This window comes from Atractosteus spatula, chromosome 3, assembly GCF_055471065.1.
Source record: "Atractosteus spatula isolate fAtrSpa1 chromosome 3, fAtrSpa1.hap1, whole genome shotgun sequence".
Classification (NCBI taxonomy): domain Eukaryota; kingdom Metazoa; phylum Chordata; class Actinopteri; order Semionotiformes; family Lepisosteidae; genus Atractosteus; species Atractosteus spatula.
In genome coordinates this window covers 69,859,498-69,882,078 of record NC_142708.1, presented here as the reverse complement: position 1 = coordinate 69,882,078, position 22,581 = coordinate 69,859,498, and the positions used below count along the sequence as shown (strand labels likewise).

At 46.0% G+C, this 22,581-nt stretch overlaps 1 protein-coding gene across 1 annotated transcript; it reads left to right on the top strand.

Moving 5' to 3' along the window:
- Positions 1-957: 957 nt before the first annotated feature.
- On the top strand, positions 958-18,925 carry LOC148838528 (uncharacterized). The gene is made up of 24 exons (XM_088911207.1): positions 958-970; positions 1,383-1,533; positions 3,191-3,243; positions 3,947-4,036; positions 5,047-5,171; positions 5,356-5,499; positions 5,952-6,029; positions 6,406-6,576; positions 7,698-7,794; positions 8,678-8,901; positions 9,993-10,146; positions 10,635-10,843; positions 10,997-11,114; positions 11,983-12,185; positions 12,424-12,541; positions 12,747-12,916; positions 13,118-13,215; positions 13,616-13,731; positions 14,839-14,889; positions 15,455-15,638; positions 16,347-16,479; positions 17,544-17,619; positions 18,143-18,217; positions 18,801-18,925. Exons 1-24 carry the CDS (start codon positions 958-960, stop codon positions 18,923-18,925), a joined length of 2,976 nt encoding a protein of 991 aa, XP_088767333.1.
- Positions 18,926-22,581: the final 3,656 nt, after the last annotated feature.

The following is a 22,581-nucleotide window of genomic DNA, read 5'->3' as shown; positions in this document are numbered from 1 at the left end:
GTGTTGTGTAATAATGTGTATTGTATAAACAGTATATTACTGTACAGATTATTGCTTTATTTACAGGTACCAACAGTAGCATAGTTTCCTAAAATGAAAAAAAAAATGTTTAATATACTGTGTGTATATATTTTTAATGTTAACTATAATATGCCTTTCATATCCTTCCAAGTAAAGGGTCCCAGACAGCTTTGCATACAGGAGGGAACCCACTTCAAACTGCCCTGCACACCAGATCGGGGGGAAAAATATTCCACCTGTTGTTAATGAGCTTGACTGCTCCATTTGTCCAAAGTATCTTCCCTGTGTATCGTGACCACAGCTGGGTATTTCCCTGAAGCAATCAGAGTGAAGCACCTTACTCAAGGGTGAAACAGACGTTGCTCACCTCGGATTTAAGGAGCCAATTTAGGCAGGGCAAGACGAGCAGGCCTAGGGCAGAATTTAGACAAGACCACGAGATTAACAACATCTGTTTGATCCTGTAGCACACAGCTGGCAGCCCACTGAAGCTCAGCAGGTGTGAGCCTGGTCAGTACCTGGATGGGAGACTCCTGGGAAAGCTGAGGTCGCTGCTGGAAGGAGGTGAGAGTGGGGCCAGTAGGGGGCACTCACCCTGCGATCTTTGTGTGGGTCCTAATGCCCCAGTATAGTGAAGGGGACACTATACTGTACAATGGTGCTGTCCTTCGGATAAGATGTAAAACTGAGTTCCGGACACTGTAGTTACTAAAAATCCCAAGGTGTTTCTTGGTAGGGGTGTTACCCTGGTGTCCTGGCCAAACTTCTCCCTGGCCTTAAACAATCACGGCCTCCTAATAATCCCCATCTATGAACTGGCTTCATCAGTCTGTTCTCCTCCCCACCAATAACTGGTGTGTGCTGAGTGTACTGGTGCACTTTGGCTGCCGTCACATCGTGCAGGTGGGAGCTTCACATTGGTGTTGGTGGAGGGCAATGCTATGCAAGTGTAAGGAATTATTATTGTTCTTAGGAACACTGCCTGGGGATCTGCAACTATTCTGTAAAGGGAGCCGCTTTCCCCTGTCACCACACGGGGGCACTGTTTCGGAAATTCCGGTCGAGAGGAAAGATCACCACCTAGCGGTCCGCCAGCACCTCTTAAAGAAGCAGCCTGGATTTCTTCAGACTAGAGGCTCCGATTCTACACTATTTAAGATTTAGACGAATGGTGACAGTATAGCATTTCACATCAATACAGATGAGGGCTTGGGAGAGGGCTTTATGACGTTCTGACGTAGAGTGCTCTGTCGAACCGACAGCGCCCCGAGTGCACCTGTCCTTCAATTGTCTTTAATCCACGTTTTGGGAACGCGGTCACGTGACATTTAGCGCAATCCTATTCAGGTGGTGTAGCTAAGTGTTGCTAAGGTCTCTACACAGAAACACCAGTTCCGTTTTTCATTCTTTTTTCACAAAGACAGGATTTAATGTTCATGAAGTTTGTCTGATCACGGATTCAGCCCCGTCTTGCTCTTACGATATGATCATGATTTCTGAAGATTTGTTTGGGTAAGGTCTTGTGCGACATCGACTTTTTCACGCTTCCAAACAATTGTGCATCTTCTCTCGCAACTTTCAAAATCTAATTTTATTACCGACAGACGTTATGAAAGGTTTTTCCAATTGACCACAGGGTAAAGCTTCAGCGCTCGAGTTAACTAGTCAAATTTTAAAGCGAGTGAACAAGCCAGAGAGATTTACGAGAGCGCGAGAAACGAGTAACTGCGCTACGCACTTTTCGACTTTGGGCTACAATTAGAAAAACTTAATTTCTGAAAAATAGGTTCCGGAGACCTCCGTGCTTTGTTCAGTCACCTGGCCAGGTGAAGGCCGTAGTGAAGTACTCCAAGACTGTTTCCTAAATCAGCAGCTCAGTAGCAGATACGTTAGGCTTCATCTTTAGTGTGGGATTTCGGAGCAGGGAGTCTGGTTTTTAGCTTAATGACATTTTTGGTGTAATACAACTTACAAAAAACATCGAGTTAGTCAAAATATAAAGATGAGACAGCATTTTGTGCTTTTATGGAATGATGGACTAGTGGTCCTAACGGTTTTACTCCAGTTGTTTGAATGCTGTATTGCAGTTTGAAAGTATATCTCGTACAGTAAGCGGCACTGTGGGTGACTGTCGCTTTGTCGGGGGTGAGGCGGCAAATGGTGTCTGTACTGTATACAGTAGCCTTCAGTATAACAAAGGGGGGTTCCAAAATATTATGTTCTGCCCTTACTGTCTGGCAGGGGGATATTTTTACTGGTACCCAAATCCCTAAGCTTGTACCATCATCTAGTTTATGGAACTTTTAAAACCAAAATTCAAGCAAAACATGATCTGGGCTCTTGAAGCTGCCAGGCAATAAGACTGCTAAATAGCCAACCTGCAGCTCCTTCAGCAAATCACCCGTAGTGGCTACATGGACACAGTTTTCACTGTATTCGGCACACTGCACTACCTGGACATAATGTATTACATACACTCTGGACACATAGCAGCTCTATTTATATTGAGCTCTGTCTGAGTTTATTTTATTCCGTTTCTATTGCACTATTATCTATTATTATGTAACCTTATTTTGTAACTTTAATTTTGTGATTTTTATCCCCCTCCCCCAATCAAATATAATTTGATTGATTGATTGATCCTTTCAGCCGCTTCGCTTCCTGCCTGAGCACAAGACCCGAGATGCTCTTCCTCCCTTAGTTGGGTGTCCAGCCTGGGATCCTCTCTCTGACTGCCTCCCTCTGGTCACCTGGGCACATCCCTTGCATACACTACCTCCTCCTCCTCCTCCTCCAACACTCCCACTTCTTCCCCAGAGGGGAGGGAGTCTCTCTCCCAAGGGCTCTTCCATAGCCAGGCTAGTGGGAACTCCCAAATCCCCAAACCTAGGACTGCTTAAATCTGTGCTCATTTCAAGTAAATAATCATCATAATTGATTGAACTCAATGTTGGTGTGAAAGAGCCAGTTGCACTGTGTGTGTGTGTGTGTGTGTGTGTGTGTGTGTGTGTGTGTGTGTGTGTGTGTGTGGGGGGGGGGGTTAGAAGGGGCTTCATTGTAAGTGTGCAATCTGTTGGATATTCCTGAGATTGGGGACAGTGGGGAACCTCATTACAGACTGCTGGTCCCGCAGATGATGCCTCTTGATCCCAGTGTTTTTCTGTTTCAGGCTGTTGCTGTTGTGTGTGTTACAAGTTGGCACTGGGGTCAACGTCCCTCCTGGTGAGTTATGTTAGGAAAAAAAGACCTTCAGTTCTGAATTGGACTCCCACCTTGCTCTTATGGCATCTAGTAGGTAGGTTAGGTCCCCTTTTCAGGCCATAAAGGCCCATGGGGGGAATGGGGGCGAGGGCCACCATTTTTCTCAACCATCCAACACTGGAGGTGGAGGTGATGTGGTCAGCATCATACTCTGGCCAGCCTATTACCCCCAGAAGGATTAACCCCCGGTACTCATTTGGAAAGCAGGCTGAGTGGACCTGGGAGCTGTCTGGAACGAATTAGAACAAGCTACATTGCTTGCACCTACCTGGGATTGAACCCGGTACCTTCCAGTCAGGTGCTAGACGCCCTTGCTGCCTGAGCTACCATGGCTCCATCTAAAACTGTGTATTATATTCTAGCTCTAGGTGGGGGCAGCTCCAGTCCTTGAAGGCCAGAGTTCTGCTGGTCTTACAGGTACTGTTCAATTAGCAGCTGATTAAGACCTAAAAAACCCCCCTGGTTCAAATTTGTCTTCAAATGGGTTTATTTAGATAATTGAGATCAGAGGTGGGGAGAGAAGCTTTGTTGGAACGCTGCTGAGAAAACCTCTTGATCTGACACAAGGGCAGGGCTGCGGTGTGTTTAATGCGGGGCAGACTTGCATATTCCAAGTCCAAATGAAAATTGCGAACAAATTCCACCCGAGCTGTTCTTTTGACAGGGACCTTCAAGACAGAATGTCGTGACCGTTATTTCTGGGTGTCCGTGAAGTCCAGTTTCATCGGGGAGATGTTTCGCTTTGACATCATGGGTGAGACAGTGCATGTGCTGGGTTCTGGATTCTGGAAGCGGATGTGCTCCCAGGGTTTGTGTAGTGTACGCATTGTCTGGGAAGATCAGCCTATTTTGTGATGTAAATTGGAGGTTTTACACGTTACTGTGTACATTTTTACTGTTATTGTGGTCTGAATAAAGGACCACAGGGCGGGACGGAGTGGTGGCTCTGTGGCTAAGGATCTGCGCCTGTGGCTGGAAGGTTGCCGGTTCAAATCCCGTCACCGGCAGAGGAATCCTACTCCGTTGGGCCCCTGAGCAAGGCCTTAACCCTTAACCCCAGCTGCTCCAGGGGTGTTGTACAATAGCTGACCCTGCACTCTGACCCCAAGCTTCTCTCTCCCTGTCTGTGTGTCTCATGGAGAGCAAGCTGGGGTCTGCGAAAAGACAAATTTCTAATGCAAGAAACTATATATGGCCAATAAAGTGATCTTATCTTCTCTCTTATCTTAAATGCACTCATCGTTGCCGATTCTTTCTAATCCCGAAATATAAAAACAGCGTTGCAGTTTCCCTTTAAGGGTCATTGGTCCTGTATCACAGTACACTCCTCTTTTTATCAGGTGGTTCATGAATGCTGTTAACGGCTACAGCATGAAAAGGTCCCATTTTTATGGAAGGTATTCCAGCATTTCATATCAGTTATACAGTTATGGCTTGTAACAGCTCGCAAAGCAATGTCTACAGTTGTGCAGTCCATTGCTTTGTCCTGTGCATACATGGACAGGAACAGGAATCGGACCTTTGGTTGCACAACAGCTTGATCTGCGGAAGAATTCCTTCTCCTCACAGATGATGCCCAGCAGATGGTTAAACTTGGAGTGGATCTCAGGAATGCTGGTCAATGTTGTATAAAGAACAGGAATGGCAGCAGCTGGGGCTTCTGTGTAGGGCACACATGAGCTGGACACAAATACACAGAACACTTCCCTGCTCTGTCTTATCTCTAAACAGTTCTCAATGGATGAGACTCTGTGGTTCTTTCAGATGGAGCCAGAGTTCGCTCTCTCACGGAGCAGGAAGCAGCAGAGTGCGGTTTTACTGTGGTGTTCAACACACCTGGGGATCTCATTTTCCGGGCGTCGTTCTTGGCTTGTCACGTGGAGAGCAAGGTGAGTGCTGCGGGAGGCAACCGGGAGAGTTTGGAAATAGGAGCATGGTTTGAAAGCGTTTTATCGTGGATCGGAACCAAGCGGCGATGTGGGACGCAAAAGAATTTCCGGCCTCTAGACAGCACGGCACGGGCTCTGTGTCCAATCGGGACGCGCTTTGTTTTTTCCTTGGGTCCCGTTTCAGAGCGATGAGGAGTTCTGGCTGGGGTTCTGGTTCGTAAACGTGGATGATTTCGGGTGGGAGACGTCCTACCCCTTCCAGGTGACCTGCCGACCCAGGTCTCCGTGGAAACCTCGCGAGATCGTCTGCGAGGAGAATTACATGGAGGTAGAGTCACACTCCTCGATAGTCGGTCAGTCGGTCAGTCAAAGCTTTCGAGATGTAACACTTCATTGCAGAGGGCACCATGTGTGTAATTGGGCTGTAGTACGTGCTGCCTTGAATCTTGTATCATTCATTCTTCTAAGAAGTATTTCATTGCTCCCCGCTGCAATTTAAGGGCAAAAATCCACCAAGTTCTTCACCTTCAAGGGTTTTTGGTGAAGGTCTTTTGGAAGAGGGTTCATGTAGTTTAATCAAGGCTTAATTGGGCCAGTTTAGCCCTTCTTTACAGGTTGGAAGATGCAAATGGTTTAAGTTTAGGATCTACAGAACTTGCTTGACTGTTGTTCTCGGGGAGCCCTGGTAGTACATACCCTAACTTTCAGAACGGGTTTTTATTTGGGGCGGTGTCTCGTGAAGTCTCACCTGTATTACCCACAATGCCCTCTCTTCCGGAGGTGTCCGTGAGGAAGGACAGCCCAGCCATCACCCACCAGGGGCTCAGCAGAGCTAAATGGGCAGCTGTCTTCCCTTCGGTAGGTAAAGGGCGGTACCTGTCTAACATCCCCACAACTGCCGAATTCTAAGGCGGTACTTCTCTCTGACTGTATACATTAGCCTCACATCCGCCTCTCCTCTTCCACCCTGTGCCAGTGGTAGCTTGGCTTGGTCTGATATTTGACATCTTGAGATATAAAATGATCATTAGAATCACGGCAGTGCTGTGTGTTTTCCTTGTTACTCTGTCATCGTGGGCAGCTCCGGACTGTGAGGCCATGACGTCAAGTCTCTGGCACTTTGAGGCGGTCTGTCTGTGTGCGCGCACAGTGCTGTCTTGTTGTGCTTGTACAGTAGGTGCCTGTGTCTGTTTCATGCTGGCTGTATTAGTTCACACACGTGCACGTGTTCTAGGTGGAGCAGGCGCTGATGTCGGAGTGGAAGGTGGTTTTCCAGGTGTCCGGGAGGGCGGAGCAGTCCATGAGTCCCTCGGAGGCACGGGCCTTGGGGTATTACTTCAACTCCACCTCCAGCAGGGTCCTGTTTCGCTGCCCGTACTCTACTATCCTGTCTGAGACGCTGGAGGTCAGAGGTCATTCACACTTATGCTGGGTTTTTTGGGGGTGGGAGGGTTCATGGAGGACAGTAAGGTTGCAGGCACCCTCATAGCAGTAGTTTGTCTGCGAGATCTATGCTCTAGGGGAGATCTCTAGTTGTAGCCAGTGTTTGGCACAGACAAGGTGCCAAAAAGGTGGGGATACATAAAAACCAGCTGTGGTTTCGCTCCAGTGTTGGCAGATATGCATTCTCCTACAGCAGTTCGATTTTTAGCTCGGCAAAAAAGCTTAGACTGGATCTGTGGCACTACAGTTCTAATTTCTTTGTCATTGTCAACAGAATGCACTACTACGTAGTAGTCGGTTTTTACTAACGGCTTTATTTACATAGCTTAGATTGAGTGACAAGAACAAAAGCTGGTCATTTGGCAGTCGTTAATTCAGTGATCAGTCTTCTTAAACCCGATCACATCAGCCAAAAGACAATAAGAAATACTGTAACGGCTCATCCACCACATCGGGCAATCAAATTCCTTCGGCTAGTCAGAGGCTAGTCAAGTCGGAGACGTGTCAGGTGTTCCTTGTCATTAATAGCTATTGCTTCTCTGTACGAATCAGTGAAGCTAAGAGCCCTTTCCTTCAAAGCAGAGTCAGGAGGAAGTGCTAGCAAGAAGGTTTTATGAGAACAGAAAACTTTGGGTGGAAAGAGAAGGACAGTGCAAAACATCTTTAGATTTTTGTACAGCAGTGCAAATATTGATTTAGCAATAATAGGTTGATTCATTATTTTTGTGGGAGACCATTGTCCGATCCTGGTCCTCTTGGCCTTTGCCTCTTGTTCCTGATGCCTGCAGCTTGGCGGTGCTGCCTGGGAGAGAGACACTGCTCTTTCCAGTCAGCACTCGCTGTCTTGTAAGGCGTCTTGGAGCAGTGACTGGCATTGCCAGAGGGGCCTGTCTGCAGACCCTCCTCCTCCTCCTCCTCCTCTCTGTGCAGAGTGGGTGTCACAATCACAAAGCCCAGACTTGGAAAAGGGGCTGATTCCAAATCAACCGGGCTATAATAGAAACAATTGGTACTATACTAGCATGTCTTCATTGCTGAGCCATAGGAAAGTCCTGTGTAATTTCTGCTCCCTGCCCCCCACAGGATGAGGGGATCCCAGTAGAGACAGTGCGGGCCACTGTCTTCTACAAGCGTCAGTGGATGCTGCTGATGTTTGATGTCACCACAGCCTGCCCCCAGAGTAAGTGCTGATGAAAACTTGCATTGATGATATTGATGATTTTTAAAAACGAGAGCCTCCATTGTGTGTGTGTGCGCGCACCAGACATCACCCGCATGTCTGCTTGCCTTTGAATGCAGCCTTGTTTGTTAAAGCAGCGAGTGGGGCTGAAGTGCTTGTGACATGGCAGAGCCAGGGCTGCGGTGCAGTAGCAGCTATCTTGTAATAAGCTGGTCTCAGGGACGATAAGTGGTTTTCTGTGCAGCTCGACTCCAGAGCTGTAATACAACCCTAGCTCTTCTTTGAGCTGTAAATTCAGATGATTCACTCTAGATATAAGTTTACCATCGTGAAAATTGAAAATCTCGGTTCCAAACAAACCTCAGACTTCAGTATGCATGGGTCCATTGCTATCTTGCCCCCCTCTGGTGCAGCACATACCAAGCTCTGCTCTCTTTCTAGACAGCGGAGTTTGACAGCCTCTTGTCATCGTCCAATTAGTCAGGCAGACAAGATGGCAGTACTCCTATTACATAGGAAATGTGTGAATATGATGTATATAAGGAAATGTGATGTATATAGGGGATGAGTTATAAATTGGTAGACAGGGGATCTATGATTGTGTGAAAGAGGGAAATTATGGTGATGGTGGGTTAATATCCCAGAATAGAAAAGGACTATAGTACTTGTGCTCCCCATGAGTCCCTTTACTCATGAAGAGGCTTGCGATCCTCCAGGGTTATATTTGATTAGAGGAAATTGAGAAATTGGTAGGGATGTCTAATCAAGTCCCTCAGGGGCAACAAGTGCAACAACATTGCTAACATCTACTGTAGGTGGGCTGTATTGTGCATAATTGCTCTGTGCAACTGTCCCTGCATCTCTCTCGCTCCCTGTGTCTCAGATGAGGCCACCTTTGATGGCACGCGCCTCTCCTGGGCCGTCCCCCAGGTGCTCTCCCCTCTCATCCAGGACAGGCGCTGGTTTCGGGACAGGGGGGCGCGGGTCGGAGTGGAGGGACGGCTGTTGGAAAACCTCACTGTCCAGGACAGGGGGATTGAGCTGAGAGTCCGTAATGGCCTAATGGAAGTCTGGATCCCATTCGGAGCTGAGGGAGGCTATGTGACGGTATGAGGGAGTCTGTTTGCTTTAAGAAAGAATGGGTTTTAAGCCTACACAAGCCAAAACAGCCGAGCAACTGCAGAGCAAGCGATTACAAATTTCAGTCTTGACACCAAGCAGACCAGGTTGCATTGAACATACTGCTCAAGGCACCTGGCATTGTGTGTTTGAGCCCTGTGTTGCAGGGAGCACAGGCAACAGGCTATTCAGCTGTGGAGAAATGTGATACGATCAGATGAATTGTCTTTTGCCATGTTCTTGACAAATGGACAAGCGCACATGTGGTGTCAAACTGAAGAACTCTGCAGTCCAGATTGCTTGGTTCCAATGGTGAAGGGTTCTGGTGGTTCTGAAATGTTGTGGGGCACATTTTCCTGGCATGGCATGGACACTCAATTAGAAGGCAAGGTCGATGCTAACCAGTACTTAATGGTCTTAAATGATCATGTTCACTCAATGTCGCAGAATTGATTTTCTGCTGGGAGCTCTGTGTTCCAAGATGGCAATGCCTCCATACACAGAACACCCAATGGTTTGATGAGCATGATGCTCTTATCCTTTTGTCATTGCCTTCTCGGTCACTTGATCTGAACCCAATTGAGCACTTATGGGATATTCTGGAACCACGCACCTCCTTCAGCCAGACCTTGATTGATTGACGTCCTTGTAGAAGAACGGTGCTTTCCTGCAGAATTCCAGCACATACAGGTGTTTTGGCTCCAAATGGTAGCTCAGTGCCCTGTAACTGACTTCACTGGTGTTTCCATATTTCTTGCTATTTGTACATCTTAACTGAAAAATACCCATTAAGCTATTGACTGGATAAAATGAACATAATAAATAACATAATAAACATGATTATTAAAACCATATGCTTAGATGCACCCCTTATTTAGAATACAGAACACTTACTTTAGTTGCAAGGAAAATGATAGTATGAAAAAAGTACTACAGTTGGAACAAAAGTGATACGACATTGCAGTCCTCCAGGAACTGAGCCTGGTAAATTGTCAGGAATACAAAAGTGAACCGAAACACTTACATTCTGCTTGTGTTCACTGCCTGTGCTTGGGTGCTATTCCTTCCTTCCCCCGCAGAGCCGAGTTATCGATAACCAGTACAACCGCATCTTCGACATTGACCTGTTCTTTGTGCACCTGTGGGAGGACGAGCGGGGGGAGCTGACACAACATCGCTGCTTCAGACCCCTCAGCAGTCCCTACATCCCCTACACCCCCATTCTCACCAATGGTAAGGCGTGCTCTGGTTTGTGGATTGTTTAGTTGCATTGAATAAACTGGGCTAATGCACTGTTAGAGAGGCACAAGCACGGTGTTGTAAAATTTTCAATGCTATTGCTTCCCACTTATTATATACTTTAATAATTAATATGTATTAATATGCTGTGCCGTTTGTGTTCACTATATCCATGTGATTGCATTGAGAAAGTACTGTAGCAGTATTTCTGTGCAATTGTGGGTCAGTGTTGCCACTCCTCTGGAAGGAGTGTACCCACTGCCAGTATCACTCTAGACTTCTAGTTGCCCAAATGCCTTCTTCCCTCAGTTACCTGCAGAAGTCGCAGAGTTTGAACCTGGAGATTTGTACATCCCAAGTCACGCAGACAGGGATTTGAAAGCAAAACCAGTCCTGCATTTCAAAGGATAGCTGAGGAGGTTACTTGTGAGATTTTTCAAGCTTTTGAAACTGCAAGCTCTTTCCTCCACGTGCTTCTGCAGGCACTGTCCCAGCTGAGCAGGTTTTCACCATCATCCTGGGAGGTTTCTACTTGGATGTCTCGCTTCAGAACTTGACCGTTGGAGGTGAGGATCTAACTCTGGCCCAGGCCCGCAAGCGTGGCTTCGAGATAACCGTGACGGCCTTCCCCAATGATACACAAGCCTTCATCCTCAAGGTTCCCTTCACAGACCCTCTCGTCTCGCAGGAGGTAAGAACCACATTCTTTAACCCTATCCCAACAGCTTTGAACTACAGACTTGGATATGGCCCTAGAAGAGCCAAAGTTTGGGCTTCTTCCCTGAATACAAATGAAGGGTTTTTGGGACACTCGCCTTCTCTTTCTCTCTGTCTCTGTGAGCAGTACGTTGGAGGAGGTTTCAGGAGGTACACCTTGACTTTCAACACCACCCTGCTTGTTACACCGCAGGGCAAGGTCTTCTTTTACCCAGCAACCGTTGTGTGTGACTTGGAGGACATTGGTGAGTCGGACTCTGACCAGCTATTCATTAGTTCACTGTATGTTCTTTTCAAAGTTTAATACATTTTTATCGGGACCAGAAGGAATCGCAGGAAAAAGGATTAGCTAGAAATCTGATTCCAAGGCTGGTAACCCTGCTCCAGGCACACGCCAGAATACATGGGCAAATGCTGTTTTATCATCATTCATCTCATTCATCAAGATGATCACCATCTGTTCAGCTAGCTCTGGCTCACCTGTTCATGTTCTCATCCACTACAGAACCGCCACCTCCAAAGGTGAACAAGCTCACGTGCACAGGCGAGCTTGAGAAGAAAGGGCAGCAGCTGGCCAGACTCTGTATAAAGGTCTTCCCTGCATAAAATGATTAGGCTAAAAACCATGCAAGCAGTGTTTGGGAATGCACTTGGACCTGCGTCGGCATTGTGCAGGAGTCTTGGTTTATGGGTTTATCATTCATGGCCTGAATCTCCGGCACCAAAACTAGACGGCTGGAACTAACTAGCTTTGAAATGAATCTTTACCCTTTTACAGCAATCTGTCGTGCCCCCACCCCTTCTTCCCCAAGTTTCCCAATGAGAAGAGCGGCGCAGCTGAAATCCAGCTTTTAAACAATGTTTAGAAACTCGGAGGGCCATGAATTTAAAAAAATCAGCTGTTCATTTTGCAAGATGGCGAAAAACCTTGGAGTCCCTGATTACCTGCCTGGGTTCCCTGGTGTACTGCAATCCCCAGTGGCATGGCGGGTGTTTGGCATCGCGCGCCTGATGCCCGGATGGGCAGTCCATCTCCGACACAGGCAGACAAGCCCAGCATGACAGCAGGATATCCACACTCTGGACAGCTTGGCTCCAATTTATTTTCCGCAGCGCTTCCCCGATTCGAAGGGCTCTGCTTGGATGCGGCTGTCCGTGTGCTCATGTACTATGGGAATCCGGCCGGCCGGTGGGAGGCGTACATCGGGGAACGCCGGCTTGACTGGGACGTGGTAGACAGAGACTGCATCCTGGAGAGACACAAGACTCACTTCAGTATAGAGATTCCTCTCTTCAGCTCCAGGATGACTTATGAGGTTGGGTAACTTCACCTGTTTCCATTGCTGCTTTTTTAACATAACACAACCCATTAGGTAGACCCCCCCCCCACACTTGAAAGGTTCTTTGGTTCCTTGTCTGTGGTGAGGGACAGAAGCATCACTGTGATGGTCAGATTGCATAAAAGGACTGTCTGCAATATTGGAGGTTGTTATTATTAAAAATAAGAGGTTCGGTATGAAACTGAAGGTAAAAGCTGGAAACGTCTCTCTCCAGGATCTGAGCCTGCAAGGTGTAGTGGCGAAAGTGGAAGTCCGGCTAGTAGACACGGAGACTTGGGCTGTGGCCAGCATGTTTGTGCACCGGTGCACCTTTCCTGTGGGAGAACTTCTGGGTAAGAGAGCCCTTGACCACTGTAAACCACACACAATTGGGCAAGATGACGGGCCTCTCTCTCTCTCAAGTGCAGAAAGCTGACCTTGACCACGTCCTGTTACAAGTACGGACTGAGGTGCAATCACAAAGTCTGGATATTTCTGGTCTTTTGGTCTTCTGGGATCTTAGTGAGAGTTACGGTGGCAATGGGATTATCTCTGCAGTGTGCATGCCCGATGGCGTGATGATGGTACTGGCGGAGTTGTCCGACCCCCGACCCCGGATTGACCCCAGACAGACCACCCTGCTGGACCCAGACTGCAAGCCTGAGGAAACGGATGCCACCAGGGCTCTCTTCCGTTTCAGAGTCAACGCCTGTGGAACAATACAGATGGTGAGTGGGCTTCTGTTCTTGGTTTGTGTAGAACTTTTCCAAGCACTGCATGATGGAGACCCCTGCGAGACGCATTTCAGCTCCTTGTGTGCTTGATGTCACCTTGCTGCACTTCAGTAAGAGCTGCTGGCTTAGCGATGTCTGATTACAGTTCTCATGTAGGGAGATGACAGCAAACTAGCCATTTTGATTTCTTCCTAGGTGGAGAAGGGTTTTCTCATCTACGAGAACGAAGTGAGATACAGACAGAAACTCTTCCCAACCTTGGATCCCATGATCAACCGAGATTCAGAATACAGGTCAGCTCCCTTCATTAATCTGCTGTAACTGTGCACAACTAACATTTCTCTTTCTTTACCCATGAGTCAAAAGCGGAATAAGGGCTTTACAGTGTAGTTGCACTTGGTGAACCTACTGCATTTTCTTCCTGTAATAAGTATTCTTTTAAGTCTTGTAGTATATTTCCATTACAGAGAATTAGTCAAACTTCTGGTTAATAAAGGACTGATGTAACTTTTCGCAGATCAGAATAAGCTGAAACCACATAGTTCAGGCTGGGCTTTTTTAAAATTCTGGGCATTTTAAAATGTGACAAACAAAAACCAGGCTCAAATGCCTGAAGGGGGGAATTCATCCAGTTGATGTTGAGATTTTCATAAGCGCCTTTCCCATGTGTTTTTCTCCCCACCGTTAAAACAGGCTGACAATCCGCTGCCGCTATCCGGCCAACGATACGCGATCCCTGGCTGTCCACAGAGCATTCACGCCCCTCCCTGCCACGCCCCCAGGGAAGCAGAGCGAACCCTTCCTAAGAGGTCTGGTTTCCTACCCGGCCGACACGGAGAGACGGTAGCATCGCCAAGGCCTGCTGCTGCCAGGGGAAGCTGGCTCGGTCTTCCCCTGTGGTGGTTTGTGCGACTGCAGTAAACCCTCAGGTTAACAGACTTCGCTTTACAGGGCTTTGAATTTAATGGGCAAAATCTGCCGAAGGGCAATGTTGTCTGTAAAATTGGAAATATTGGACTTTCCCCGCACTAATGGGGAAATGCACAAATGATAAAATGAGATGAAAAGAAATACTACATTGGCTTGAAATATGGTAGTATCAATGGTGCCCTATAGGGGTAAGTATGATGCTTTAGGGCTTGCTTCGGATGGGTATTTTGTATACTCTGCTGTATTTTATACAGCATATTTATGACATCATGAATGTACACATTCTTTATTTCATAAGGTACAGGAGTAAATTTCATTGACTGTGATTTTTATTAAGTCAAAAGATCTAGGCGATTTTTCTCAAAAAAACAGTGTTTTGGAACTGAAAAGATCATTTGTGATGTCATTCACATTTGGCAATATCCAAAACTCCTTGCCCCTATTAGTCTGTTCAACTGAGGGTTTCCTGTACTATGGCAGTGTTGAGGATCCAAATGAAGCTGGCCAGTATACTCCAGCCAAGGTGGACTAGAGGAGGTGTCTGTGGAGTACTTCACTATAAGTATTCAGTGTTTTTTTTGGTCTATGGATATGATCAAACTGTTCCCCTTTAAATGTCTTTGAATTAACACCAGTAATTGTTAATGTTAGTGTCTCCATTTTCAAACCAGTTCACAATTACTGTTTAGTACAGTAGTACATGTGGGGACACTCTTATATATAGGTAACAGATCTGCATAGTGAACTTTTTTCAGCTGTGACCATGAAAAAATTTATTATTAATTGCCTTTTCTGGAGTAATGACAGAATAACTCCTGTTGTGCAAGCAATGGGAGCAAATGTACTTCCTTTTATGGAAAGCAGTGTGTGAGTGCAGCAGTACTGCCTGAGCCCTATTCCAGTGAGCAGCTGGACTGTGAGCTATGCTACTGGGTTGTATGTGCTCTGGTCTGCTTTTCCCCACCGCTGTGCTCTTTAACCCACAGGTCAGAGGAGACCGCGGGACGTCCTGAGCCTGAGAGCCTGCTTTGCAACAGGTAGATCTGTGATCCCGCAGGCTGAGATGAAAATGGGGCTCATGCGGACAGAAGGGAGGAGGGAGGGGGTAGGTGGGCAAGTCTCCCCCTCACCTTCCATTGTGAACCCCCCACTTATTTTGTTCTTGGGGTTTTGGAATTTTTGGAACTGCTGTCAGTTTGTCAATTAATTGTCATGTTCCGATCTATTGAGTGGGGAGAGGTAGTGCCATGCATTAGCTTGCAAAGGAGCAGATTGCTTAATTCATCGCTGCGAAGTCAAATCTTTTTTCAACTGCCTTCATGAGTAGAATATGTACCTTGATGTTTAGAACTTTAGCTGGCCAATCCAAACACCTGTACTGGGAAGAACTATGCACCATGGAGCAATGAGATTTGGCGCAATTTGCAAATGGGAGCCGATGAAGCTTGACCCCAGGACAGACGATACCTTTGCTTGCTGCTGCTATCGGTATCGGGTCTTGGAAAATGCAAAACTGGAAGAGGCAGGGCAGAAATGGAATATCCTGGGGATCTAAGTAGGAATGCGGTCTTACATGTCCCCTCTCGCCTCCCGTCACCCTAGACGAGACCTTCAGCTCCTTCCACTCGACCTACCCCATCCCCGTCGCTCTCTGGGGGAACCTGTACCTGGAGCTGGAGCTCACAGATCACCCCGCCTCCTCCGACCGGCTCCTCCTGTGGGACTGCTGGGCAACTGAGACCCCAGAGGCAAAGGGAGAGCCTCGTCTGGACCTGCTGTCTAATGGGTAACGCCGATCCAGCCCTCTCTTAGTGCTGTCCTGCTTCCCGGTACAGGAAGAGATGTGCAAGCTCCATCTGAAATGAAATTGTAACCGGGGGGGGAGTCAGATACCACCAGGTTCTCCAAACCCTAAGTTTTAAGTCCACACCTTAATTATGTTGGGGATCTCAAAATCCAACTGTTCTGCATCCATCTTGTGATCAAACCACTCCATGCAAGGTTTCGGAAGGTGCCGTATTTGACACCTACCCATGTAAATATACATGTACTATTCTAGTTCTTGTGGCTAGAAAGCTACCCCAATTAAAATCAACCTCTTCATTATGATTTATCTTAACTAGTTGTGGTGGGCAAATGAATAGATATTGCTGATCACCCTGTCTTATACCTGTTAGTAGACTATTGTTCTCAGTGCTACATATAAACAGCTCTCAAAGGCCTATGTTATCCTAACCCCTCTCATTTCCACCCCATCAGTAAGGTTTCCTGATGACTGCACTGATTCTGTGTTGAAAATATTGGGTGGCACTGGAATTAAGTTCCAGGTATTGTTTGACAAAAGAACCACATGCTTTCCCCTTACCCTACCCCCTGGTCTCCATCAGACCTCCCCAGACTGCAGTGTGCAGCACAGCTCCTCTGCTCCCACAGCCACGCACTGCAGAAACCGCATTGTCCCTCCTCTTATAAGAAAGCCTGTTTTTCTGTGCAGGTGCCCGCAAGGTGGTGATGCCTACAAGGTCAGAGTGCTGCCAAGCCACAGTTCTGAGAATGCCAGCGGTCCCTCCAGCAGGCTGGAGATTCAGGTGTTGCCACCAGAGGGGAACAGCGCCACCTGGAGACAGGTCAGTGTCGGTGCTTGGACTGAGATCTCTACTTTTTAGCATGAAAAAGCCAGAACCGGTGGACTCAAATTTCGAGTAGAAGTTTTTTTCAGCCCCTTAAAGTTTGGACTCATTCATTTCATATGAAATCCAGATCAGTCAGGCTTTGTCAGAGGGTCAGAATACTTCACTAAGCTGCTGTAGCAGTTCCTAAATATCTTAAAAGAATAAAAAGGGGGAAAGTTTATTCTGATGAAGGCACCAGGTATTATAAAAGACTAGGACCTCTCACTTCTACAAGCTGGGGGTTCCCCAAGTACCGCTAGGTGAGCTACCATGATATCAATGTCGGAACAAGAACACAACATTGAAACACGTGGAGATTTCAACAGTAAAATGCTTACAGAAGTTTTTGAAAAGAAAGAAGACATGTTACAGGCCTACAGACTGTTATCTCCATTGTTAGCACCTGTGCATTTCTGAGTTCCAGAGACCTGCAGTCCACCAGTGTTCCAGTATGACACGACTGGACACACATGACTAGAGCAGACAGCCCAGATGTGAATGGAAGAAAGATCTGCATTACAGCAGGACCACTTAACAGAGTAGAAGCAAAATAATCTTGAATACAATAATCTTTAATGCAATAAAACCCAAACTAGTCAGCAAAACAATCTCTCTCTCAAATCCCCGATGTCCATTAAGCAAAAGCAGAGAAGAAAAACTCCAAAACAGAAGGTCTGCATAGCCTAGTACAGGGAAAAACCCTCAGCTTGATCTGCAGCTGCTGACTCTAAGGGCTCCCCCTGCTGTCCTATCTCAGCATAGCAGGCAGCAATCTTAGATGGAATCCTACTGTGTGCCTTGATGCTCACAAATCACCATACAGCCAGCAGCCACACATTAGGTGTTGTTTGGTCCTGGAACAGAGGGACAGAAAGGAAAAGAAAAGAGACAGCGTGCTAATTAACTTACAATAATAGTCCTAAGAGTCACCATGTAGTTTTCATGCAGTAATTTCTGCGCTTCTACCCATTACATCGCCATTGTCTAATATGTATATGTGCCCCTTTTCCTCTCTCTAGGCCTATTTCCATTGTTCAGCATTGCTCTGTGACTCTGCAGGCAGTGTGTGCTACAGGGCCTGCTCACCTGGACAGAGTGAGTATGATAAGATAAATCCTTTATGGATAGGGCACAAGCATTTGTTTACAGCCTGCTTAGCTCTGTAACTGTAATTCGTTTTCACTGATCTGTAGCACAAAAAAAATCAATAGTTGTTCAGTAAGGGTTCCTAAACTATTAGGAATCCAGGTCAAGACATTATTGTCTATGTCTATTGGGGCGTTTGGGAGCTTTTAGGATGTGGGTATGTCAATGTCCGGCTCTTCCAGTTGCGACGAGCGAAAAAATTATGGCATTGAAGTGCATGTTCCATTTGTTCAAATAGTGTTTGAAAGGACTGTGACTTTGTGATTTTTTTTTTCTAGCTAGGAATGGTGATGGAAATCTCGAAACTATTCTGCAAGACAATCCCACACTTGCTTGTCACTAAGACGCAGATTAAGAGTCTGTTCTTGGGTCTTGGGGTTCCTAATATTTTAACCTATTCAGCCTTTCAAAACAGACTGTATTCAAAAACCTGTATTCATCTCTTTGTCCCGCTCCACTGTGTCTGCTCCAGGTCCTGATGCCCTGTCGTTCTCTAGTCCTACAGCGTTTGTGTCTGCTGGGCCAGTACAGGTGGTTCCAGCACCAGGTGAGCTGCTCTATGAGATCTCTAGTCATACAAATCCTACATGCCAGTGAGCTGTCAGTCCATCTGTGTAGCTGTTTTATATGAGTGTCATAGACTGACTAGTGCGTGCTCATGGCCAGAGAGCAACGGTATAGCAGTTTGAATTAGTGGCTGTCACTTCTAGCCAGGGTATCATCTACCATCGAGAATGCCTTCAGAAACTATTCACCCCCCCCCAACCCGGACATTTTTTTAATGCATGGATTCACACAACATAAGCAACCATTTAAACTGGTAAAAACTGCAAAAGATAAAGAGAATTTTCATTCTACTTTGGCATTATAGTGTTATTTCTGTAGCTCACAGGCACAAAGTCCTGTATGAAGGAGTTTGTAATTGAGTTTGCAACGTCAACTGTAAAGGAAGCAAAGGGGTGTGAATACTTTTTGAAGGCTCTGTATGTGGGTTTACATGGCAGGTCATTTCGCTATAGCAACCCGAGTCAACCATGCAATATAAAACGTCAGGATTTGAACCTGTGACCTCTGACTTGCAAGGCCAGAGCTGTACCCCACTGCGGTGTGACCCTGACTCTGTCTTGCAGTGGAGAAGCCCCTGTCCCCCACCGTGCTCGTGGTGGGAGTGCTGTTGGCCTCGGCTGGGGTCCTGCTTCTATCTGCTGTGGGCGCGGCTGTCAGAGTCCGCTCGAGAAATGCTGAACATTTCTAATAAAGCTTTTCACCCTCTGTCCTGTTTGTTTTTTCTTAGAGAAAATAATGTCTTTATTTAACATGCATATAATAATTCGATAAAACAAATAAGTTCATGACAGCCTGGAATGTTGAGGTTCTTAACTGAAGTGATCTGAATTTTTCGGTCTCAAGAAAAGAAGAATACTATCCATCAAAAACACCTATCCTGTGTGGTCTTCGGTCCCGTTAACTTTTTACTGTAAGCAAGCATTGCCATTGCTCAATCTTTTACACTGTAACTCTCATGGGTATGTCCATAAAGGAAAAAAAAAACTCAGGTCTATTTATGCGACATGTTCATCTGCTTAACAGCAATGAAACTAGTAGTGTAAAAGCTAGAGTGGTATAAAGGTGAAATCGGCTCATCAACTATCACGTTTTAAAATGTTCAACACCGTCTCCAACCATTAAGGGCTTCTCCAGCAACTGCAAATGCAGCCGCACTGCACAGAGCTCGGCAACCTTAAGGAGACCGGCTGCCCGTGGAGTTTGAAGACATGGTGCCTCGCTTTCCTTATTCACGTCCTGGTGCTGGTACCCGCGGCTGGGAGCCGCATTTCGCCTTGGTGTCAAAACCGGCTCCAGGAAGGACGCACAGAGACGGGCCGCTCGGCGCCACTCCGGACAGCCCGACCAAGCGCGTACAAGCGCGGGCGAGGTCAAGGCCGAACAAAGCATTCGACAATAACTGCTACTGCGTGTCATGGGATTCAGCGCGTTGAAGTACTAGTGCGGCTGTTTAAATTGCTTACTAATTTTTTGTGCCGTACAACAATCTATCATTACTGCTGTACATTGGTGGTGGTGGAGGGGAGTCTCCATTACCTGTAAAGCGCTTTGAGTGGAGTGTCCAGGAAAACGCTATATAAGTGTAAGCAATTATTATTATTATTATTATTACATTCCGTTAGGGCTACAGGAAAGTAATACATCATTAGTGGGAGAATGCGTAGATGAGCAGACATTTTACTAGTTTCACGAAAGAAACATTACATCCTGGTGGGAATAAAACTAATCGATGATGCCCCCCCCCGAAAATAACTTGAGTTCTGGTTATATATAAAATATATATAGTGAGCAGTTGGCATTATCCGAGTGCCCTCGCCTGTCCCTTAAGCTAAGAATGCCTGGCGCGCGCAAGAAACCAATTGTCTTCTCTTTCTGAAGGGAAAAAAAACGTTTGGATCCTTGAAGCGCCGTTGCATTGCTGTCTCTCATAATCGTTTACATACTTTCAAGTAGGATCTTCACTCATTTTCTGAGATATTGTCCAGAGAAGGTTTTTCCCCCCAAACACGGCCATTCCCAGCTATGAGTCTAAGCGATGAAGGCTGGCGTCCCTCTGTGTATTAATCATAAATGCAAACCTCTCCCGGGGGATGGAAGGCTAAACTATTTTCTGCAGATTCAAGTGTCGTAAACCGGTACGCAGTGGGAGCACGGGAATGAAGACGTTTTTCAGTCCATGTTTCCCGGTCGCGTCGTGCTTCCTGACTGAAGTTCTCTCTCGCAGGGCTGCTGTGTCGTGCGCGGCGGTAGGACTAGTAAGCGTTATTACTCGGAGGACTTCTCCATATAGATCCCACCACTGGCCTGAGTCTGGTCTGGGTTTGATTAAAAACCCATGTAGAACTAGCCCCACTGACAACCCCAGTCCAAACCGCGCATAAACGGACATTTTCACCGTGACGCTGAATTGCAGAACGAAACGAGTGTCTGACATTGCTTTAATCTAACCACTGAAGCGGTTTGGAGTTTTCTCCAATAAAACTCAAGCCATTATACAGTACTTATGCTTTTTACACTCTTCCTGGGAAGATAATCCCAGATAAGAGAAATGATGGTCATATCCAGTCCAGGAAGTCGAAAGTCCTGTTTGTATTCTAGTTTAAATCCTGTTGTGTTAGGAAATGGGGAAGAGGGTGGAGAGATACAGTTTACTTAAATCCCTAATTGATCTGACATGTTGCTTGGTTAGTTTGCAAGTTTTTTTTTCTATTCAAAGACTAGAGACCAAAAGTTGCTTCTGAAACACAATAGTTAAACTACCTCCAAGGCAACATTTTTAGGAACTTAAAGCAAAGAAATGAAAGAGTTCATATGAAACTATGAAGTAGATTAAGGGCATTAACGATGTAATTATCTGAGTGCCAGACGGTGTGTTGGTCACCAGTACCTGGACTGGGAACTCCCAGTCTTGACAGTCTGGAAAACAGAAACCTCCGTGAAGCCTTTTTATCCAGTCCAGACTGTCACCATTTTCCCACATACTGTACAAAGCCTGCATCTCTCAACTATTAATGCACAATGTCTGGCTGCGCTTAATGGTTTGGTTTTCTCTATTAGCTCCCTTCCAAGTGATAATTGCAGGCTCCATGTACCTTCTTGCTCACATCAGTCAATATCGCACCAGTGTTCACATGATTGAAATAGAGGCCGGCTCTATGCGTGTGTACTTGTCTAATACAGCTGTCTAGCTCCCACACCTGTCTCTAGATTGGCTCATCCATCTAATTGCACTTACCTGTCTTCATCTCTCCATATCTCTCTGAATGAAACAGATTCAGTAAAATACATTATAATATAAGCTCAGACAGCAGAGATCACGAGGTGGTAGGAACGTGAGGCATGCTGTCTAATATCAGAGGCAGCCATTAGCTCTCAACTCACTGGTTATGGCTATAACCTTGCTTAACAAATTATTCTTATGTGCGTGTACATAGGCAGGTCTCCTAACACATTTGTAAAAACATGAGCTAATTTTAGAATAAATGCTTATGTCTTAATATTCCTTAGTGCACAGTATAATGCTTAAATAACTTTGCAGGTAATTATCCTAAGGTACAAAATAAAAGTATAGCGTCTTAGAATCTCTATCCTTTTGTAGGGAAAGACAAAGCAGGAATATTGAAAATGGCAGAAAAAACAAGTCACTTAAACAAATAAACCTTTCTAATAAATTCGCTAAATTACAAATAAAGGTAGATTGATTTGCAGATGATATACACTGGAATACTGAATATACACTGAAAAAGAAAAAAAGTGAAGACTAAATACTTATATATTAACAGTCCTTGTATATTCTTAATACGCCTCTTTTAAAGAAAGTATAGTTCTGCTAATTGACACGAAGGATTGACGGGAAGTGACGTTTTTTTTCTGCTCAATCTATAGACTGACTTTTGCTGTTTATCTTAATAAAAATGGATCATGCGCAAAAATTGCGTTTTTATTTTGTCCCCGTGCTTACCAAACGTGATGTCTAGGCAGGCACCAGTATTTTTTTCGACGCTTTCCTCCTGACGTCTGTAATTTTACTTTCCCGCTTTAAGACTATAAACATTACAAGGACGAATGACAGACGCCGGACGCAGCCTAGGGCGACTGTCAAGTGAATTGGTAAACCTCATTCCGCACTTTTCCGTAACTTCAACATTGCTACCCACCTTTCATAATTAAAGGACGAAAGCGGCGTCAATTAGCGTCGTTTGCTCTTGCGTAAGATAAGAGCTCACACCTTCAAACAGTCGAAAAGAGTCACACATTGAGCAGGAAAATCTGGTGAGAACGCTTGAAAGCGTTCACAGGTGGCGCTGATTAGCTCACTCATGCCGACTGCAGGCGACACGGCGC